The sequence below is a fragment of the Panthera uncia genome, chromosome E1 (assembly GCF_023721935.1).
Source record: "Panthera uncia isolate 11264 chromosome E1, Puncia_PCG_1.0, whole genome shotgun sequence".
In the NCBI taxonomy this organism is placed as follows: domain Eukaryota; kingdom Metazoa; phylum Chordata; class Mammalia; order Carnivora; family Felidae; genus Panthera; species Panthera uncia.
Window position 1 is genome coordinate 19,769,025 of NC_064814.1, and position 17,528 is coordinate 19,786,552.

Genomic DNA, 17,528 nt, shown 5'->3' on the forward strand with positions numbered 1-17,528 from the left:
GGAAGTGAGCAGGAACCAGTTAACGGGGGACTTGCTGACAGGCAGTCCCTGGAGTCAACAAGAACACTTAGAACACTTAGAACAACAAGAACACTTAGAATGTCACTGTCGTTTTTCCGCATCAGTCCACCATTTTTCTTGAGGCATAGTCTGCTGTGCTCTCTAAGGTCTTAGGACATTCCAAGGATACGAGGATGTAGCTAATTTAATTCCCACAAATCAGTTTCAAGGTGAAGAAGTATAGCAACTTTTTTAAAAATTTTTAAATTTTTTAATGTTTATTTCTTTTTGAGAGGGAGACAGAACACGAGCAGGGGAGGGGCAGAGAGCAAGGGAGACACAGAATCCGAAGCAGGCTCCAGGCTCTGAGCCGTCAGCACAGAGCCTGACTCGGGACTCGAACCCACAAACCGTGAAATCATGACCCGAGCCGAAATCGGACGCTTAACCGACTGAGCCACCCAGGCGCCCCAAGAAGGGTAGCAAATTAAAAAACCAATGAGATGCTTCCATTTGCCATAGGGTAATTATCGGTCTGATAATCACAACTTTTCCAAACCGGAGTAAGGGAAACAAAACTTAGGGGCAGTAATTACTAAGGAAATCTTGCCGGGGTTAATTCAGGGCATTATGAAGCCAATGAGGCAATCATACCCCTACGAAATCCTTCCCAGTTCCCAATATTTTCATCAAGCAAGCATCTCATTCATGACCATTTGGCTGAAAAAGACCCTCACTTCTCTGTAAACAAAACAGCAGGCAAACCAGCAATTACAGTCCATCCCACTTGCCTTCTCTTGGTGGTTTCCTGAGGTTCGATAGCTTTGGCCAGCATTTCCTTATAGATTGGAGATTTTAAATAGCGAGCATAAGAATCCTAGGGGGAGCAAGAGAAAAAACAGTAATTACGAGAGGGGAGGTGTCAAATCAAACACATACACTTGCTGTTTTCAAGCCCTCCCTGGGCAGTCAGATGGCAAAGTTAAGAGAACCTGTACCCTTGCGGGAAAGGCATTCAGATGTGCGGCTAAAGGAACTGTGGTCAAGTACGGCCCCTGGGCCCACAGAGTCAATTTCACTTGGCAACTTGCTACGAATACACATCTTCAGGCCCCCTCCCCAGTCCCACTAAGTCAGAAATGCCCAGGATGGGACAATTGGAGTCTTAAGAAGCATCCCGTTGATTCTGCCACACTTTGGTTTAGAGAACTGTCTGTAACCCCCCCACTAAAATCCACCTGGGGGGGCTTCAGCCAAGTAAGCATGAGAGGACACCTGTATCCCACCTCTCCCGCCCAGTATCTGCCTCCAAGGAAAATGAACAGCCATGAGCATGGAGTCCACCTTGATGCCCATGAACATCCCTTTCTGCCCTGAACTTAGATATAAAAGCGAGAGAAAACAAAACAAAACAAAACAAGGGGGCACCTGGGAGGCTCCATCAGTTAAGCATCCGACTCGATTTCAGCTCAGGTCATGATCTCACAATTCATGAGTTTGAGACCCACATCGGGCTCCGCACTGACAATGCGGAGCCTGCTTGGGATTCTCTCTCCTCTCCCTCTCTCTCTCTCTCTTTCTCTGCCCCTCTCACACATGCTCTCTCTCAAAATAAATGAATAAACTTAAAAAAAAAAAAAAAAAGAAAAACCAAGACTCAGATTCCTCTTATGTGGGTATTTCCAGGTTCAGAGAACTCGCTTCACAAATGCTCGTTACGTGCAGGTTCAACTCAAAACTCTCATTCTAACAAATACGGGACAAGGCCCACAGCAACGATGTAGGGACCTAGGGTTTTTTAAATTTATCAAAACAGTTCCATTCTAAAAACTAAGCAGTAGCGGTGAAAGTTACAAGAACCAGGACAGAGGTTGGGAGTGGGGACTATGGATTGGTGGGTCATGTTGACTTTATAGTCATAGGACACAGCCTCTAGTGACACACAATCTACTAAGCATATACACTGTCCTTAAGTTACCCACGGCTCTGTTTTTTTCTGGCTACTATCTGGCTTTCCTGGGTATCTCTGCAAAAGGCTGTATAAAAAATCACATTAAAAAATTTTTTTTTAATTTTTATTTGTCTTTGAGAGACAGAGACCAAGTGTGAGCAGGCGAGGGTCACAGAGAGAGGGAGACACGGAACCTGAAGCAGGCTCCAGGCTCTGAGCTGTCCGCACAGATCCCAACACGGGGCCCAAAGTCATGAACTGCGAGATCATGACCTGAGCCAAAGTCGGACACTCAACCAACGGAGCCACCCAGGCACCCCCCTTTTTTTCATTAAAAAAAGCACATTTTTAAGAATCAAAATGTGGGGTGCCTGGGTGGCTCAGTCGGTTAAGCATCTGACTCTTGATTTTGGCTCAGGTCATGATCCCAGGGTTGTGGGATCGAAACCCGACTTGGGCTCTGAGCTGACAGTGCAGAGCTTGCTTGGGATTCTCTCTCTCTCTCTCTCTCTCTCTCTCTCTCTCTGCCCTTCTCCCTCTCTCTCAAAATAAATAAATAAACATTTTTAAAAACATAACCCAGGGGCGCCTGGGTGGCTCAGTCAGTTGAGTGGCCGACTTCGGCTCAGGTCATGATCTCGCGGTCCGTGAGTTCGAGCCCCGCGTCGGGCTCTGGGCTGACAGCTCGGAGCCTGGAGCCTGTTTCCGATTCTGTGTCTCCCTGTCTCTGCCCCTCCCCTGTTCATGCTCTGTCTCTCCCTGTCTCAAAAATAAATAAAACGTTAAAAAATTAACAACAAAACAAAACAAAACAAAAAACATAACCCAGAAAGCTACCTGAATTCGCACAGGGTTTTACCAGAATCACACCACATTTGTCTCTTTTGGGTACTAACCTCCCTCTCCTCCAGCGAATGAGATATTTGCTTAGGGCCAGGGCCACCTTAACTGCCGCCATTCTCGAGAAGAGACTAAGAGCTCAGCCTCCGGATGCAGGCAGACACAGTCAGACTCTCGACTCTACCTCCGGGAGACCCTGGACAAACTGCTGGACTCTGGAGAAGCAAGCCCTGTCCCCTGGGTTGTCCTTGGTACAAAGTTCCATGCTTTGCATCCTGACCGCACCTCCCAAGCCGCTCGGTAAAGAACAGCTGTTATGGCAACGCTTTCATCACCAGCGTCATGACTGCCTCTACGGCCACCACAGAGCGACAGCCCCTAAGGACACACACAGCACCTGTAAGTGGTCCTTCCCAGCCACCAAGACTGGGGGCTCGGCAAGGTTCCAGACCAGCGGGCAGGTGCAAGTTGACTACCCTGCATCTCAACACCAGCAAAGGAAGCCACCCGGCATCTCCCTTTGTTCCCGTATTTCCCTGGTGCCTGGGAAGGGAAGGGCTCCCTGGCCCCTACGTGCCATCAGCACCGGCCCCACCTACCTTCTTCATGAGCATGTAGATGTGGGTTTGCGCGGCATCCAGCACGTAGCGGTGAGGGTGCCTCAGCCCCTTGACCGTGATGTCCATGGTTTTGCCATCTATGTTTATCCACCGCCTCGCCCCGGGGGCCAAGAATAGCCTGGAGCAGGGAGGGAAATGTTAGCGAGTAGCTAACCCAAGTCCGTGAATGAAAGTTCACAGCCGCTTGGGAGGGAGGGACGGACATGACTCAGGTCACCGGGAATGAAAGCGGTCCTTTTTTTTTAGGAGACAGGAAAGAGCCCTGAACAGGTTGTCACGTGACGTTTCTTAGACGCAAGAAAACAGTCACGCCAGTCTTCAGAAGGGGAATATTTAACTTTAGCGTCCCCCGCCCCTAAGAGAGAAAACAAAATGTTGGTGGGCAACACCAGGCGTTAGAATAAAGAATCCAATTTCCAACGTAATGCCTTCCGCCTCATTCACCAGGATTTGGGGCCCACCCGGAACCTCCGAACAGGTGTCCCAGGGCCCCTGCTCTCCTTTGGCCCAGCCTAGATGTATTTAGAAAAAAAATTTTTTTTCAAGTAATCTCTATCCCCAACGTGAGGCTCAAATCCACTGCCCCCGAGATCAAGAGTCGTCTGCTCCACTGACGGAGCCAGCCAGGCGCTCTAGATGCATTTAGAAATGAATCTCAAATGCTGGGTCGGGAAGCAACCTATAGTCCCAGCGCCCAGAGGGTGGATGACGAGGGCATCCTTGCTAATGGTCCCAGAGAGAACCCAAACCCAGCCACATGGCTCCCCACTGTTCCCCCTTCTGAGTTGTTTCAGGGTTAGAGATGCGTGAATGTTTTGCCACACTATGCAGCTGTACCTTAAAATTTGGAGATTTAGGGGCGCCTGGGTGGCTCAGTCGGTTAAGTGTCCAACTTCGGCTCAGGCCATGATCTCGCAGTTCATGAGTTCGAGCCCCACCTCGGGCTCTGTGCTGACAGCTTGAAGCCTGGAGCCTGCTTCAGATTCTGTGTCTCCCTCTCTCTGACCCTCCCCTACTCACGCTCTGTCTCTCTCTCTCTCTCTCCCCAAAATAAATAAACATTAAAAAAAATTTAATTTGGGGATTCAGACTAACATTACATACCCGGGGACCCTGGGGAGAAAGGAAGCTGCTATGAAGGTGAAGACAGCTAGTTTTCTTACAGTGGATTTTTGGAGTTAGGGTGTGTGTGTGTGTGTGTGTGTGTGTGTGTGTGTGTGGCAGTCAGGTGCCACTGTTCCCGGGAAGGATGTCACAGGACCTTCCTGGAACCACAATCCCTCCGTCACCCCTGTCTCGCTCGGTACACAGTCCTTGCGTGGGAAGAGGTGGACACGTCGTTGAGAAAGTGTAGAAGCCTCCAAGAGTGAGGCCCGAGACCTCCAGCCCTTGCCTTCAGTGTTATTGGTGCCTTTCCCAAAGTTGCAGTGGTCCACTCTGAGTCCACTGGAGGGACACCGGAGGTTGAGATGGACGAGTGCACAGAGGGGAGGGGCCACCTGGCCTGCCGCCCCAAGCTCAGTGCCACAGTCCGCTGGCTGCCGGGGACTGGTCCCAGCCCAGCACGGCAGCAGGGCTTTGACAACCATGGCTACGCATGTGAGTACGACCCGAACGTGCTGGGCACTCAGAGCCCAAGACTGGTGTCCCCTACGTCCAGTGCTCGGGGGAGGGAGGGTGCAGATCTCAACCGCTCGGCACCCGGCAGCACCGGCTGTCTCTCTGTCTCTCTCTCTCTCTCTCTCTCTCTCTCTCTCTCTACTGGGCCATGAGAGGGAGGCCTGGCCCTCTGAGGCCCTCTGAACTGGAACCCCTGCTTCCTGGGTAACACAGAGGGTGGCTTAGGGGAAAGACAGGGCTGGAGCAGAACAGACTCACTGCTAGAACGAGCAAGTGGGACCTACAGCCATTAGGTGCAAGATTAGAGATGTACGCACATTTGTACACCCAAGCGGGGTGCACGGTCCCAGAGGCTTGGGGGATCTCCCTCTCTTCGTGGTCCTGACTTCTGCAAGATGACTGGGGAGAGGAAGTTTTCCTACACCACCTGTTGTCTCTCTCCTCTCAAACACGCACGCGCACACACCCCTCTCGGGACATCTAAGGCGGGGGGGTTGGTCAAAGACAAAGCACTTTGCACTACAACTCGGGGCAGCCTGCTTTAACTCCTGAGCACATCCCCCTTGGTGCAGGGCGGTGACATCGTGCGCCTTCCCAGACTCTCTTCCGAGGGAGCCCCAAGCCTAAGCGAGGAGATAGCTATCCACAGCACGACAGGTGCAGTGACTAAGGCCCACACCAGGAATGTGGTCCCTCCCATTCGATCTCAACCTCAAACGCAAGGGGGTGGTCAGCAGAGGCCCCCCGGGCAGCTCTCCCAACAATCTGGCTGGTCCTCACTTGTAAATCTCCTCCGCTTTCTCCTTGACCTTGGACTGATCTCCGTACTTCAGATCTTCACAGGCTTCCCAGAATCCCAGATTCTCCCCTGCACGAGGAGGAGGGGTCCACGCAGATGAAAGCCAAGCAGGAACCAAGGCGGGCGAAGAAAAGAAGAAAGAAAGGAGATGGGTCAGCTGGGGTGGATTCGGTCCCCAGCCCAGTGAACATCTTCCTTCCCTCTGCAGAACAAACCAGGGCACCCTGTGAGGCTAGACAAAGATAGGACTGTCCCAGGCTTGCCTGTCTGGAATTTAGCTGTAGCAAACATTGCTCGAGCAAGTCGGCATCTGATTAGGCTTGTGAACATCTACTGCTACACGACAGGCTTTCTCCATAAAGGTCCCCATTTGCTTTGCTCATGTTCAGTGACTGCACGTGACTTCTGCCTCCTTGGCGTGTACAGCCCCGCCCCCCCCCCTTTGATAGCCCCTCCAGCCAACGGTGCTTCCAGAGAGGCTACACAGGCAGCGAAGCTGACAGACTCACTCTCAGGGAAGGCCTGGCCAGCGGGGGACATAACAGAGGGTCACCCGAGCCAGACGGACTCCAGAAGGAAAAGCCAGTCTCCTCCCGAGCCTTCCCTTCCTTTCAACTTAAAACTCTCTAATCCGTCTCCGCGGCACCCACAAGGAAGGTGAATACTCTGGCGCCATCGTCCCAGATGGTCATTTTTGCCTGAGAAAATAAAGATGATCACACCAGGGGGACAGCAAGTGCCTGTGTGTGTGCACGCGCACGCACGTGCTTGTAAATCACAGCACACCGTGGTGTGGGGAAATAGACAAGAACTCCCCCTCGTCTCCTTTCATAGCATTTTCTGGAAAGCTCCCAGGTGCTTCGGAATGGAAAAAGCCGCACAATCCTAAGCTAGTTGACGTCTGTCCCATAACCCTATACAGGTCCCCCCTCTTCGGCATGAACTTCAGGGTGTTCTGAGGACTGAGATCACAGGCACGAATAAACAGGCCAGCGATGCTTTTAAGGGACAGCTGTCAGTTTCACATCAGGTGCAACGCAGACCACCTCACCCAGGGCACAAGATAGCTGATTGCTTTAGGTTAAATGAGCAGTTATTCACAACAGCCAAAGGTGCGAAACAAAAATGTCCACCAGCAGGTGAATGGATACCCAGAACGTGGTCTATACCTACAATGGGATATGATTCCTCCTTAAGCCTCTTTTGTTTAATGTTTGTTGAGTTTTGAGAGAGAGCGTGTGAATGGGAGATGGACGGAGAGAGAGGGAAACAGAGGAGCTGAAGCGAGCTCTGCGCTGAAAGCCGCGAGCCCCACGTGGGGCTCAGACCCACCAACCTGAGATCATGACCTGAGCTGAAGTCAGATGCTCAACTGACTGAGCCACCCAGGTGCCTGATTCAGCCTTCACAAGGAATAAAATTCTAACATGGGCTACAACAGGGATGCACCTTGAAATAAGCCAGTTCAAATGGACAAAAAAACATATATGATTCTACTTATACGAGGTACCTAAAACAGTCACATTCACAGAGACAGAAAGTAAAATGGCAGTCGCTGGGAGCTGGGGGAAGGGAGACTGGGGAGTTAGTGTTTAACGGGGACAGAGTTTCCGTTGGGGAAGGTGAAAAAGTTCCGGAGTCGGATAGTGGAGACGGTTGAACGGCAGTGTTGGAGACACTGAACCAAACTGTACCTGTAAAGATGGTTAAAATGATACATTTCATGTCATGAATATGTTACTGCCATAAAACACTAAACGAGCACACAAAAATGTGTACATGAAGGTGCAGAGCAGCATTATTCGCGATAGCCAAAAAGTCTTAACCACCCCAAGGGCCACCAAATGACGAGTGGATAGACAAAATGCGGTATATCCACACCGTGGAGTATTATTTGGTCATGAAAAGAACTGAACCACTGCCCAACGCCATAGCAGAGATGAACCCTGAAAACACTACGCTGCGTGAAAGACAAAAGGCCACACAGTGTATAATTCCATTTATAGGAAATGTCCAGAACAGGCAGACCCATGAAGATAGAAAATAAATGAGTGGTCACCTGGGACTGGGGGAGGGGGGGCAGGGGTGGAGGAGAAAGTAATGGGGGGCAGAGGAGGAGAGAGGAATAGGGCTCGACTTTTAATGAGTAAGGAGTTTGTTTTGGAGGTGGCGAAAACGTTCTATGATTCTATAGTGTTGATGGTTGTGCGACTTTGTGAATGTACTAAAAATCACTGCTTTGTACCCTTTGAAAGGATTATGGCATGTGAATTACACGGTCTGTGTATTTATGGTATGTGAAGTCTATCTCAATTTTTTTTTAATTTTAATTAGATAAGAAAACCGATGATTCATCTTCCCTGTTTATATCTGAAGCCTTGGGAATCTCATGAGGAATCACCGGAAGTTTGTGGTGTTGTTTTTTTTTAACATTTCTTTAGTTTGCGGGGTGGGGGGGTAGAGAGAGCCCTACGGGGGTCGAACCCACGAGCTGTGAGAGTGATGTCACGACCTGATCTGAAATCAGGAGGGATGCTTCACTGACTGAGCCACCCACGTACCCCATCAGAATTAACAGGGAAGTCTTTTCAACGGGGTCTCGCTGTCACTAAGTAATGGGACGGGATCAGCCCGGGGGTGTGGTTTGTCGTTTTGCCACTAGATGGCAGCCTATCCTCTTATTCTCCGGTTGCTCCAGGGGCCCCAGCTAAAGGCACTTGCCTTTCCCATCATCTGTTCTGGGTTTTACCGTTATCATGGCAATTAGGCTTGATTAGAGAGGATTGTCAGGGATCCACATTATAACGTGATGCGCTGCATCAGGCGGTCAAAGAGGCTAATGGCCTGTCCCCTGGGATTAGTTCAGGAGCAACCCCCTGGACAAATGGGTCCTGGGAGCCAGCAGCTGAGAAGCGACGTTCAAATGGGATGCTTTGCAGGGCTGGGGGGATTCAGTAAGCAGATGACGAATCCCATAAAAGCACACATCTCAGCCAAAGCTGGTGAAGCCAATTGAATGTTTGGCCTGATGAAACCGGTTTTAATCTGGCCTTTCGTTTTCCCAGGTGTTTCTCGGGGCAGTGTGTTTGAAAAAGTCACCAGTGCCTCCCTACTACCATGCAGGGACACCCAGAGTGTGTGTCTCTGAGACACCAGGAGTAGAAAACGGGGCCTCGCCCGTCCCACTAAAATCGGCACACTCCCAAGGCCCTGAAGGAAGGAGGGCAGGAGCTGAGACGGTTCTAGAGCTCAGCCATGTATTAGAATAATCACCTGGGGAGTTTTCAGACCTGCAGAGAACCCACCCCAAACCAAAAACAAAACAAAACAAAACAAAAGGAGCCTCTGGAGAAGGCATCCGGGCAGATGTGTTTTTAAAATCTCCCCAGTTGAACCGAAGGCACAGCCTGGGCAGAGAAGCACTGAGCTGAAGGAAAGCAGGCTGCGGGACAAAAAGAGAAAGCTTGTTTTTCCGCTTCCCTCCTGGCCAGGGCTTGGCGAGGGACTCTCTTGGACTCTGACGGTAGAATCAGGGTGAGGAAGTGAGAGAGCGGCCAGAGGGGACCGGGCCCTTGCACACGCGAGTAACGCTAAGGTGGACAGATTTCATTAGTAGATTCAACACCCCTCATCCCTACCCCCCACTATGGAGCCCCTTGGAAGGGATGGAAAGGACACGTCCAAGAAGAGCCTGTTGAAGAGCGCGCGGGCGCAGAGCTGTGAAAACACCTACCGAGAAAGCCCTCGAAACCTTTGCCAGACAGTCATAACAGGTGTGTTGCTGAAAGTAAAAAATTGTAAAACAAAGAATGTGTGAAAGAAATCAAAAGACCCACCACTGAATTCTTTCTTGAGAAAGTACTGGAAGCTCTGTCGGCCCTTGGGGTCTCGGATCAGTTCACTGAAGTTGAAAGCCCATCGCTCCACCCGCATCTTGGTTGGGATTTCCACCCTGCAAAGATGATGATCTGTAAACGCACCAGACACAATGCAAGACAGGGGCCGTGCCAGGGGGTGGCCCGGCTGGGGGAGAGGGGCTTTAGCCCCGCCTAAGTTCACGAGTCCCTCCACCCAGGGCTCAACCCGATCCTCCCCCCTCAATCCCTGCACGAACGTACAAGTGATCCCTCGCTAGGAAAATGCAGCCTCGGACAAGTCCCCTGGGGCTCTTATGGAGAGCAGGTGGCCCAGAGGCGAGAAGGACGCCCACATTCAACAGCCTTACAGTCCGGCAAAGGAACACGGATGCGCCCTCCAAGGCTTGTGGAGACTGGCCAGCAGAGGGCCGGTCAGGCTGCCACACCAGACCAGAGAGGAAGGATTTCCAGAGCAGCACTGGTGACGCGAGCTATGGTCACTGCCACCCCTCCCCACGCCCCTTCACCACCGGCATCTGGTGGGAGGGAGTCTGTGGTTCCTCCTTTACCTGCCCTCAGGCCCCGAGCCCCAGGTAGACCCTGTGGTCACCGATGAGCCCTCTCCCAAAGCATCCTCCAACATGCAAGTCCCACGCCCCCTCCGTGTCTGGAAGGGTCTCCCAGCTCCCAGGTGGGACATCTGAGCGCAGCTGGCTGAGGCCTAACATTCCAGAAAATCAGGAAAAGAGTCGGCTTTTCTTCCCATTCCTTATGAAATTCTCCAGAACCCGGCACAGCCCCTTGGAAACAAACGCTTCCAAGTCCACGACCCCAAGAGTTCGCATTTCTAACCAGCTCCCCGCTCGTGTTGCAGCTGCGGGTCTTGGGACCACACTGGGAGCCACACTGCTCTAGACCAGTATCACGAATCCCGGCTGTTCATGAAAACAAGTGGGAGCTTTTCAAAACCACGGGTGAGTATACGAGGGTAGCCCCGGCCAATTAAGAGGCTGCGAGGGGGTAAGGGCTGGACATTGGGCTTTGTTTACCTTTTGGTTGTCAAGCCTCCCAAGGTGATTTTAATACGGCTTTCTGATCTAGACCATTCAGAACAAGGCTTCCTGTTTTCAACAGGCACCATTGACCGGCGGAGGACCCGGAAAACCACCCTACAAACTAGAGCCCCCAGAGTAGGAGGGAAGCCTTTCCGGAAGGTGGTTCTAGAGTCTTCGGGTCTGCGGTTGATATTGGTAAACAAGTCACCCCGAACTCCAGATGAGTGCCCCCCTTAACCCATCAGGCCCCCACAGCAGGGCCAGGAGGAGGAGGCGGAAGGATTTCCCAGCTATGTCTGCTTCCCTGGCTGGATCTGTGCTACCTGAATGTTCCTCATGCGTTAGGTGGCAATGGCCTCGGTGGTGACCTAAACTGTGGTACGCACCTGATGCTGTCTATCTTCCCCACCACCCCACCTGCCTCATCCACTCCTACAGCCCCTTCCTTCCTCCCCTCTTCCTCTACCTCTCCCTCTGACGTGACCGTTACACCTTCTCTTCTTCCTTCATTGGCCGATGCTCTCCTGCATTTTCTGCCTTTGTCCCTCTGGCAAACAACAGGCTCACATAGGCCCAATCAGCAGCGACAACTGCTCAAAACTCACAAACAGAGCCACGGAGTGAGTGGTACGATTGCCAAGGCAGGTGCAGGGCCCCGCCCTCCAGGAACTTACTTGTTCTCTAATTAGACGTTGAAAAGGCAAAGCCATAGAGATGGTCGTTTTCTTTTCAAAAACAGTATCTTGTTAATATAGAGTTACCATTTGACCCAGCCATTCTACTCCTAGGTACATACCCAAGAGAAATGAAAACATACGTCCACACAAAACCCTGTACGTGCGTGTTCACAGCAGCATCACTCATAATAGCTGAAAGACCAAGATAACCCAATGTCCATCAACCGATGAATGGATAAAAAAGTGTGTATCTTTCCAGTGAATATCATCCCTGGATGGATGATATTCATCCATAAATAAGGATGTATTATACACTATACAATACAGATAAAACCTGAAAGCATTATGCTCAGTAGAAAATAAAGCTAATCACGCAAAAAGAGACCACATGTCATATGATTCCATTCACACGAAATGTCCAAAGCGGGCAACTGCGCAGAGACAGAAAATACTTTTGTGGTTGCCTAGGGCAGGAGGGGTAGGGGGGGAAGGGTTCTTATTTGGGTGATGAAAATGTTTTAAAATTAACTGTGGTGATGGTTGCACGACTCTAGGAATACAGTAGAAACCACCGAACTGCACGCTTTAATTGGGTGAATTGTATAGCATGTGAATTGTAACTCAAAAACCTATTAAAAAAAAAAACCACCAATGTATCAAATACATACAATTTGGCATTCAAGTCCCAGAACTGGGTGTCATCTGTTATCCAAGGATTGCTAGGGAGGCAGCCTGACATGATGGCATCATTGGACAGAAACTGCTCGCTGTATTTGACGATCCTGAAAAGCAAACGGAAAAGGATTTCCTAGAAGTTCAACACCCAAGAGACAAAATCAATACTCAGGTTGATTGACCAGCCTGCCCTCCTTCCTCTTTATCGATTTAGTTACATACTTATTACTGTCTTCTTAGAAAAACGCTCTAATAGCCCTCGGGAACGGCAGGTATTCGACGGGATCTGGTCCCGGCTCTACTTGGGAGATGAAACACTGTCTCCCCATCCAATCCCTTTGCAGCCTCTCTCCTGTACCTATTTCATTAAAATAAAGCCTCTTTATCTTTTATCGTGCGTTTTCAAAATTCAAAGCCGCCGCCGTGTGCCCGTGTTCGAACCAGCGTCTCGGCACCTGCTTGGAAGCATGAGGCAGCCATGGTCTCTCTGAGATTCTGCTGCCACGTCAGGTTCTACCCTTTGTCGGGATAATGCATTCATCCTCCAAAACCTGTGGGCTCACTGAGGTGTGAAGCCCAATTTTGCAAATGTGAGCGAGAACTAATTCCTTCTATGTGAGTTAGACCTTCTTAGCCAGCACATTTCCCGGTGTTCGGGCAGTCTGGAAAAGCCTGCTGTGCCTGTACCCCTTAGGCGGGGAATCGTATCCACGGTGTACATGAGACACCTGCCGTGAAGTCTGCCCACAGCCATGAGATTTTGATAGAACGGAATCCACGCCCTAGAGACACACCCGAGCATGAGGTGTAGAGTTCTGTGTGGAACTCGAGCCCCTTGCTTTCATTTCTCCCCAGACCCTCCTATTTCTCAGCAAGACCCCTACAGTGGAGCCACTCAAGGGAAGAAAAAAGAAAACCACGTCACAGGTCCAAACACAAATGACGTCATACAACGGTAACGAGGCACTAAAACAAATAAAAATTAGAAAGTGGGGGTAAAAGTATCCAGCAGCCTTCGAGTCTCCTTCAATGTTCTTTCTGCTTGGTTTCATTAGATCGGGTCTCCGGAACATCGGAGGAGATGGTTTTTACTTTGTCATGAAACAGGGGTGATCATTATAACCCAAGGTGAATGTCCACTGAGTATAGGGGTCCACTCCCATCTGTGACGGAGCTGCAGTCAGAAGTCATTGGAAAATATGGGTGAGGTCAGGGCACATTTTATCAGGCAGGTGGTATGTTTGCAAACTAGGGATTGGGGAAGGGGTAAAAAAGATATTTAAAGATTTTTCGAAGAGACTAACCCCTAACAGTACTGAAAGAAAGGCACTGGACAAAACACAACGCCTTCCATCTTGAATAGTACCGTTACTGAAATCTTACACGGCCAAAGTAAATGATTAGTCACACTGTGACTCCCCCACCAGAAGTAAGCCAAGTCCATTTTCATGTGTGCAGGAAAATCTTAGAGTTAGTAAGGTGGGCCTATAATGAATTCCACATTTTAAAAGGACAAGTGCTTACATTTGGGGGGCACTAAACCCTTTTGTGTCTCCCAAATAATATCCTATGAGGGACTGGATCAAGGTGCCCTGAATGTTCAATAAATAAAATGTAAATTTCCAATTTATCATCATTGGATTTTAAATCAAAGATTAACAATGGACATTTGATAGTGCGTTGAATCAGTAAACATAACTCAAATATCTCTAATAAGTTCGAGTGAATAATGATAGGAACACAGGCCACTGAGGAGCCCCAAGGAACAGTTCATGAACTTTCAACTCTTCCCTCTTTCTCAATCCTCACTTTAGTGGATACCAAGAAAGATGAGACTTGTATAAAAACCCCCATCCCTGATCTTGCCTAACCCAAGATGAGACCTGGACACTTACACAGACTGAGGAACCAGGAACTTAATCCTCAAGGGACTGGTTTTGTCCCTCAGAGTTCCTTAGGCTCTTATGTCAACCCATGACTGTTCAAGTTTGCCTGAAAGTGGAAAGTTCTCCTCTTGCCCACCTCTTGTTCAAACCTCAGCAAGACCAACTAATTAGGGACATACCCTCCAAGGGACACCGAAGACTTCACCGTGGACCTCATTAAGGCCTGTTGGTAATACATGATCTGGAAAAGACACAGTGGTTAGAAGACGTCCAACTTCCCCATCCTTGAGCGTCACTAACACTGGCACTGCCATGTGGCCTCCAGAACCAGGAGCCATTTATCTGTCACAGCCCCCGATTCCATCCCCTCAAGCCACCCACCTTGGTACTAACAGGACACAGGCTCACAGTAGACAGGTGACCCCAAGCTCCAAACTAGGGGCCTCTGCAGCCCATCATGCATCAGTCCGAGAAAAGGCACCAATTGAAAACGCAAAAAGTTCTAAGGAACATTAAATCGAGACATGGGGACAGATGCTTGGCTTTTCCCTCAGGTGCTCCTGGCTGACAGAGCAGGTCTAACCTCAACAGCCAAAGCTTCCCAGGGCTCCGTCTTGTGCCCTGGTCATGAAATTTGCCAAAATAGGTAGTGTGCCTGTTCAGATTCTGAATGTCCCCGTAACTGTAGGAGCAGGGGCCGGGGTGGGGAGGCAGACACTGTGGCATTCACTCCCACGTCCCTCAGATCTGTGCCTTCTGAGGATGTCTCATATCCCAAGCGTCAGCACCAATCCATATAGATCTTACAAAAGAATCTTTGTCATTCTGTGTTGCCCATTAATTTGGAGACAACTGTTTGAACATTACACATGGTTTTTCATTTCATTACTGAGGGCAGAACATAAAGCCAAAGTACATACAATTTGTGAGAGGATTTAAAAACCAAACTTCCCTGGGACTGGGAAACTAATTACCTCTTTTCTGACAGCAGTGACTGTTTGTTTCTGTAAAACAAAGAGGCAAAAACCATTAAACAGCTGCCAGTAAGTCATTATAGTTCAAACGCCCATTTGAAAAATAAAAATCCTTGCCCAGGAGAAAATTGTTTCACCTCTCCTTACTTAAAAGATAGAATTTCCCCATCACTGACACCTCCACCCTATTCTATACAGCCACTGGAGAATTCATTCAACTAAGGCTTTGGTGAGGGAACAGGTATGATTTACTACCATAACTTTCTTTTTTAAGTTTATTTATTTTGAGGTGGGGGGGGGGCAGAGAGAGAGAGAGGGAGAGAGAGAGTCCCAAGCAGGCTCCACGCTATCAGCACAAAAGCCCAACATGGGGCTCGAACCCACAAACTCTGAGATCATGACCTGAGCTAAAGGCAAGAGCCAGACACCCAACCGACTGAGCCATGCAGGTGCCCGATATACTACTATAACTTTACACTGTTCTCCCAAAAGCCAAGATGAATTCAAGACTAAGTTCAGGGATTCGACCCAATCTACCATAGTGCCTACAGGGCCATCTTAAATAGAATGCAACGCAAAGACGGTGAAGCAAGTATGCGGCTTGAATGTTTCTTTCTTTTCTCACAGGAGACTGCTTTGAATGAATGGTGACCTCCATTCCTCAGGTATTCATAACAACTTGACCGAGACAAACTGGAAAAGAAACAAGCCACATGGCCAAACATAAAGTACGTAACAAAAAAACCTGAGACCAGCATCCAAGGAAGGTGAGTCCCAGAGCTGAGCTGTAACGTAGAAGATCATGTCGGGCCCCATCCTCTCATTGAAGCTGCCAAAGCAAGCTCATGCCTGGGGTGAGCAGGGCATCCTCTCTCTGGATTTTTTGAGATGGAGCAGAGAAAGCCTGGCTCCCAAAAGGGACTCCATGTATAGAGTCTTAGAAGCTCCTGGAAACTGTTACCATTCAGATCTGTCTCCTACTGAAATGCTCTACAATCTGACATGCTTCCTTAGTATCACTTTTCTGCTCGGTGCAACCCCTGGGAGCTGGGCACAGTTGATGATTCCAGTCTCAGTTTTTTGAGATTTGGTTGTGTCCAGGGGCTGCTTGGTGCTGACATCCATACTTTAAATTGATCATCTTAATTTCTTGCTGCTGTCATCCAAGCAACTTAACACAACCAGATCTTACTGGAAACAGAATCAGAAGTCCAAGGAGGACACTATTTCCACTAGCCAGTTAGCAAAATAAGTACTGGCCCACGAGCCCATTGACAAGGAATGAAGGAAGGTCTAATCTGGAATGTCACATCCTTGTCTCTCCTTTCTAATCCATGCTGGGTTCCATTCTGCTTCATTAGATTGCTTTTATGTAATGAGCTTTCCCTGGACATCCTTTTTCCTGGGTGGGGGAGTAGGGAGAGTTATCTCAGAAAATTAAAGGTAGGTCTCTCCGTTTTGGACTCACATGCACCCTGACTTCTTCCTTCATAGCACTTGCCACAACTGTAATTAAATATTTATTTGTGTGATTCTACTTCACATGTGTATCACCCGCCAGGCACCATTAAGAGCAGGGTGACCATGTCTGCCTCTAACATAATTTCTGGTGCACGGTAGATGTTCACAAAAACATCAGACACGGATGCCTGGGTGGTTCAGTCTGTTGAACATCCAACTCTTGATCTTGGCTCAGGTCATGATCTCAGGGTTTGTGAGAATGAGCCCCGAGTTGGACTCTGCTGACAGCACAGGGCCTGCTTGGGATTCTCTCTCTCTCCCTCTCTCTCTCTGTCCCTCCCCTGAGTGAGTCTTTCTCTCTCTCCAAATAAATAAACTTTAAAAAAAACAATCAGAAAAATGATGGCTTCCATGTTCTTGGCGGCCCAGAAAAATGGAGATGTATTCTAAGCTTAAATTAGAATACAGTATTTTTCCACCTAACATGTTTGAGACACTCCCCAAATGGTCCCTATTTTGGTAACCACACCTATTATCTGTTCCCATTATCTCCTAACAGGAGGCATTGTTTTAGAAGACTCTCATTTCAGGTAGAAAAGGACCCTGGGGTCAGAGTGGCTTGGCATCCAAACATGATACAGAGTCTCTTGTTAGAAGTGTGCTAAAGTAGACTAAGAATAACAGCTACTGGTCTACCAACGCCCTGTGTTCAAAGCGAAGCTGGATGTTTGCATAATAGCAACCAAGTAGCAATTCATGCAAGGCAATTTACATCTTCCTGATCCCTTACAAAGTTTAAGGGAGGCAGGTTCCATCATTCTGAGTTTCAGCTGAGGAAACTGAGGCTATGAGATGCTATAGGGCAACTTTCTCAATATCTCCTGGTCAGTAATTGGTTGAGCCAGGATTCAAACCTAGATCTTCCCTTTGCAAAGCTGAGGAGTGATCTTGGAGAACCAGAAAATAGCCTACTCTCTTCACCAGTTCCTTCTTTGCCTTCAAGCGGCAGGTGCTACACAACAGAATGACTCTGGCCGGCCATTTAAGTTAAAACCAAACAAAAAGAGAGCTAAAGCCCCCATCACAAGATGAAACAGAAAGACAGGAAACACT

General features: G+C 49.1%; 1 protein-coding gene across 2 annotated transcripts in view; it reads right to left on the bottom strand.

Annotated features, from left to right (window-relative positions):
- Positions 1 to 17,528, bottom strand: part of RGS9 (regulator of G protein signaling 9) — a 69,888-nt gene that overhangs the window by 12,572 nt on the left and 39,788 nt on the right. For both annotated transcript variants that reach the window (XM_049637690.1, XM_049637691.1), the window contains exons 10-16: positions 14,955 to 14,984; positions 14,160 to 14,221; positions 12,088 to 12,201; positions 9,667 to 9,782; positions 5,812 to 5,899; positions 3,391 to 3,529; positions 792 to 877 (exon numbers count right to left, since the gene is read on the bottom strand). In XM_049637690.1, coding sequence (XP_049493647.1) covers positions 792 to 877; positions 3,391 to 3,529; positions 5,812 to 5,899; positions 9,667 to 9,782; positions 12,088 to 12,201; positions 14,160 to 14,221; positions 14,955 to 14,984 — 635 coding nt within the window. The remainder of the gene's footprint in view (positions 1 to 791; positions 878 to 3,390; positions 3,530 to 5,811; positions 5,900 to 9,666; positions 9,783 to 12,087; positions 12,202 to 14,159; positions 14,222 to 14,954; positions 14,985 to 17,528) is intronic.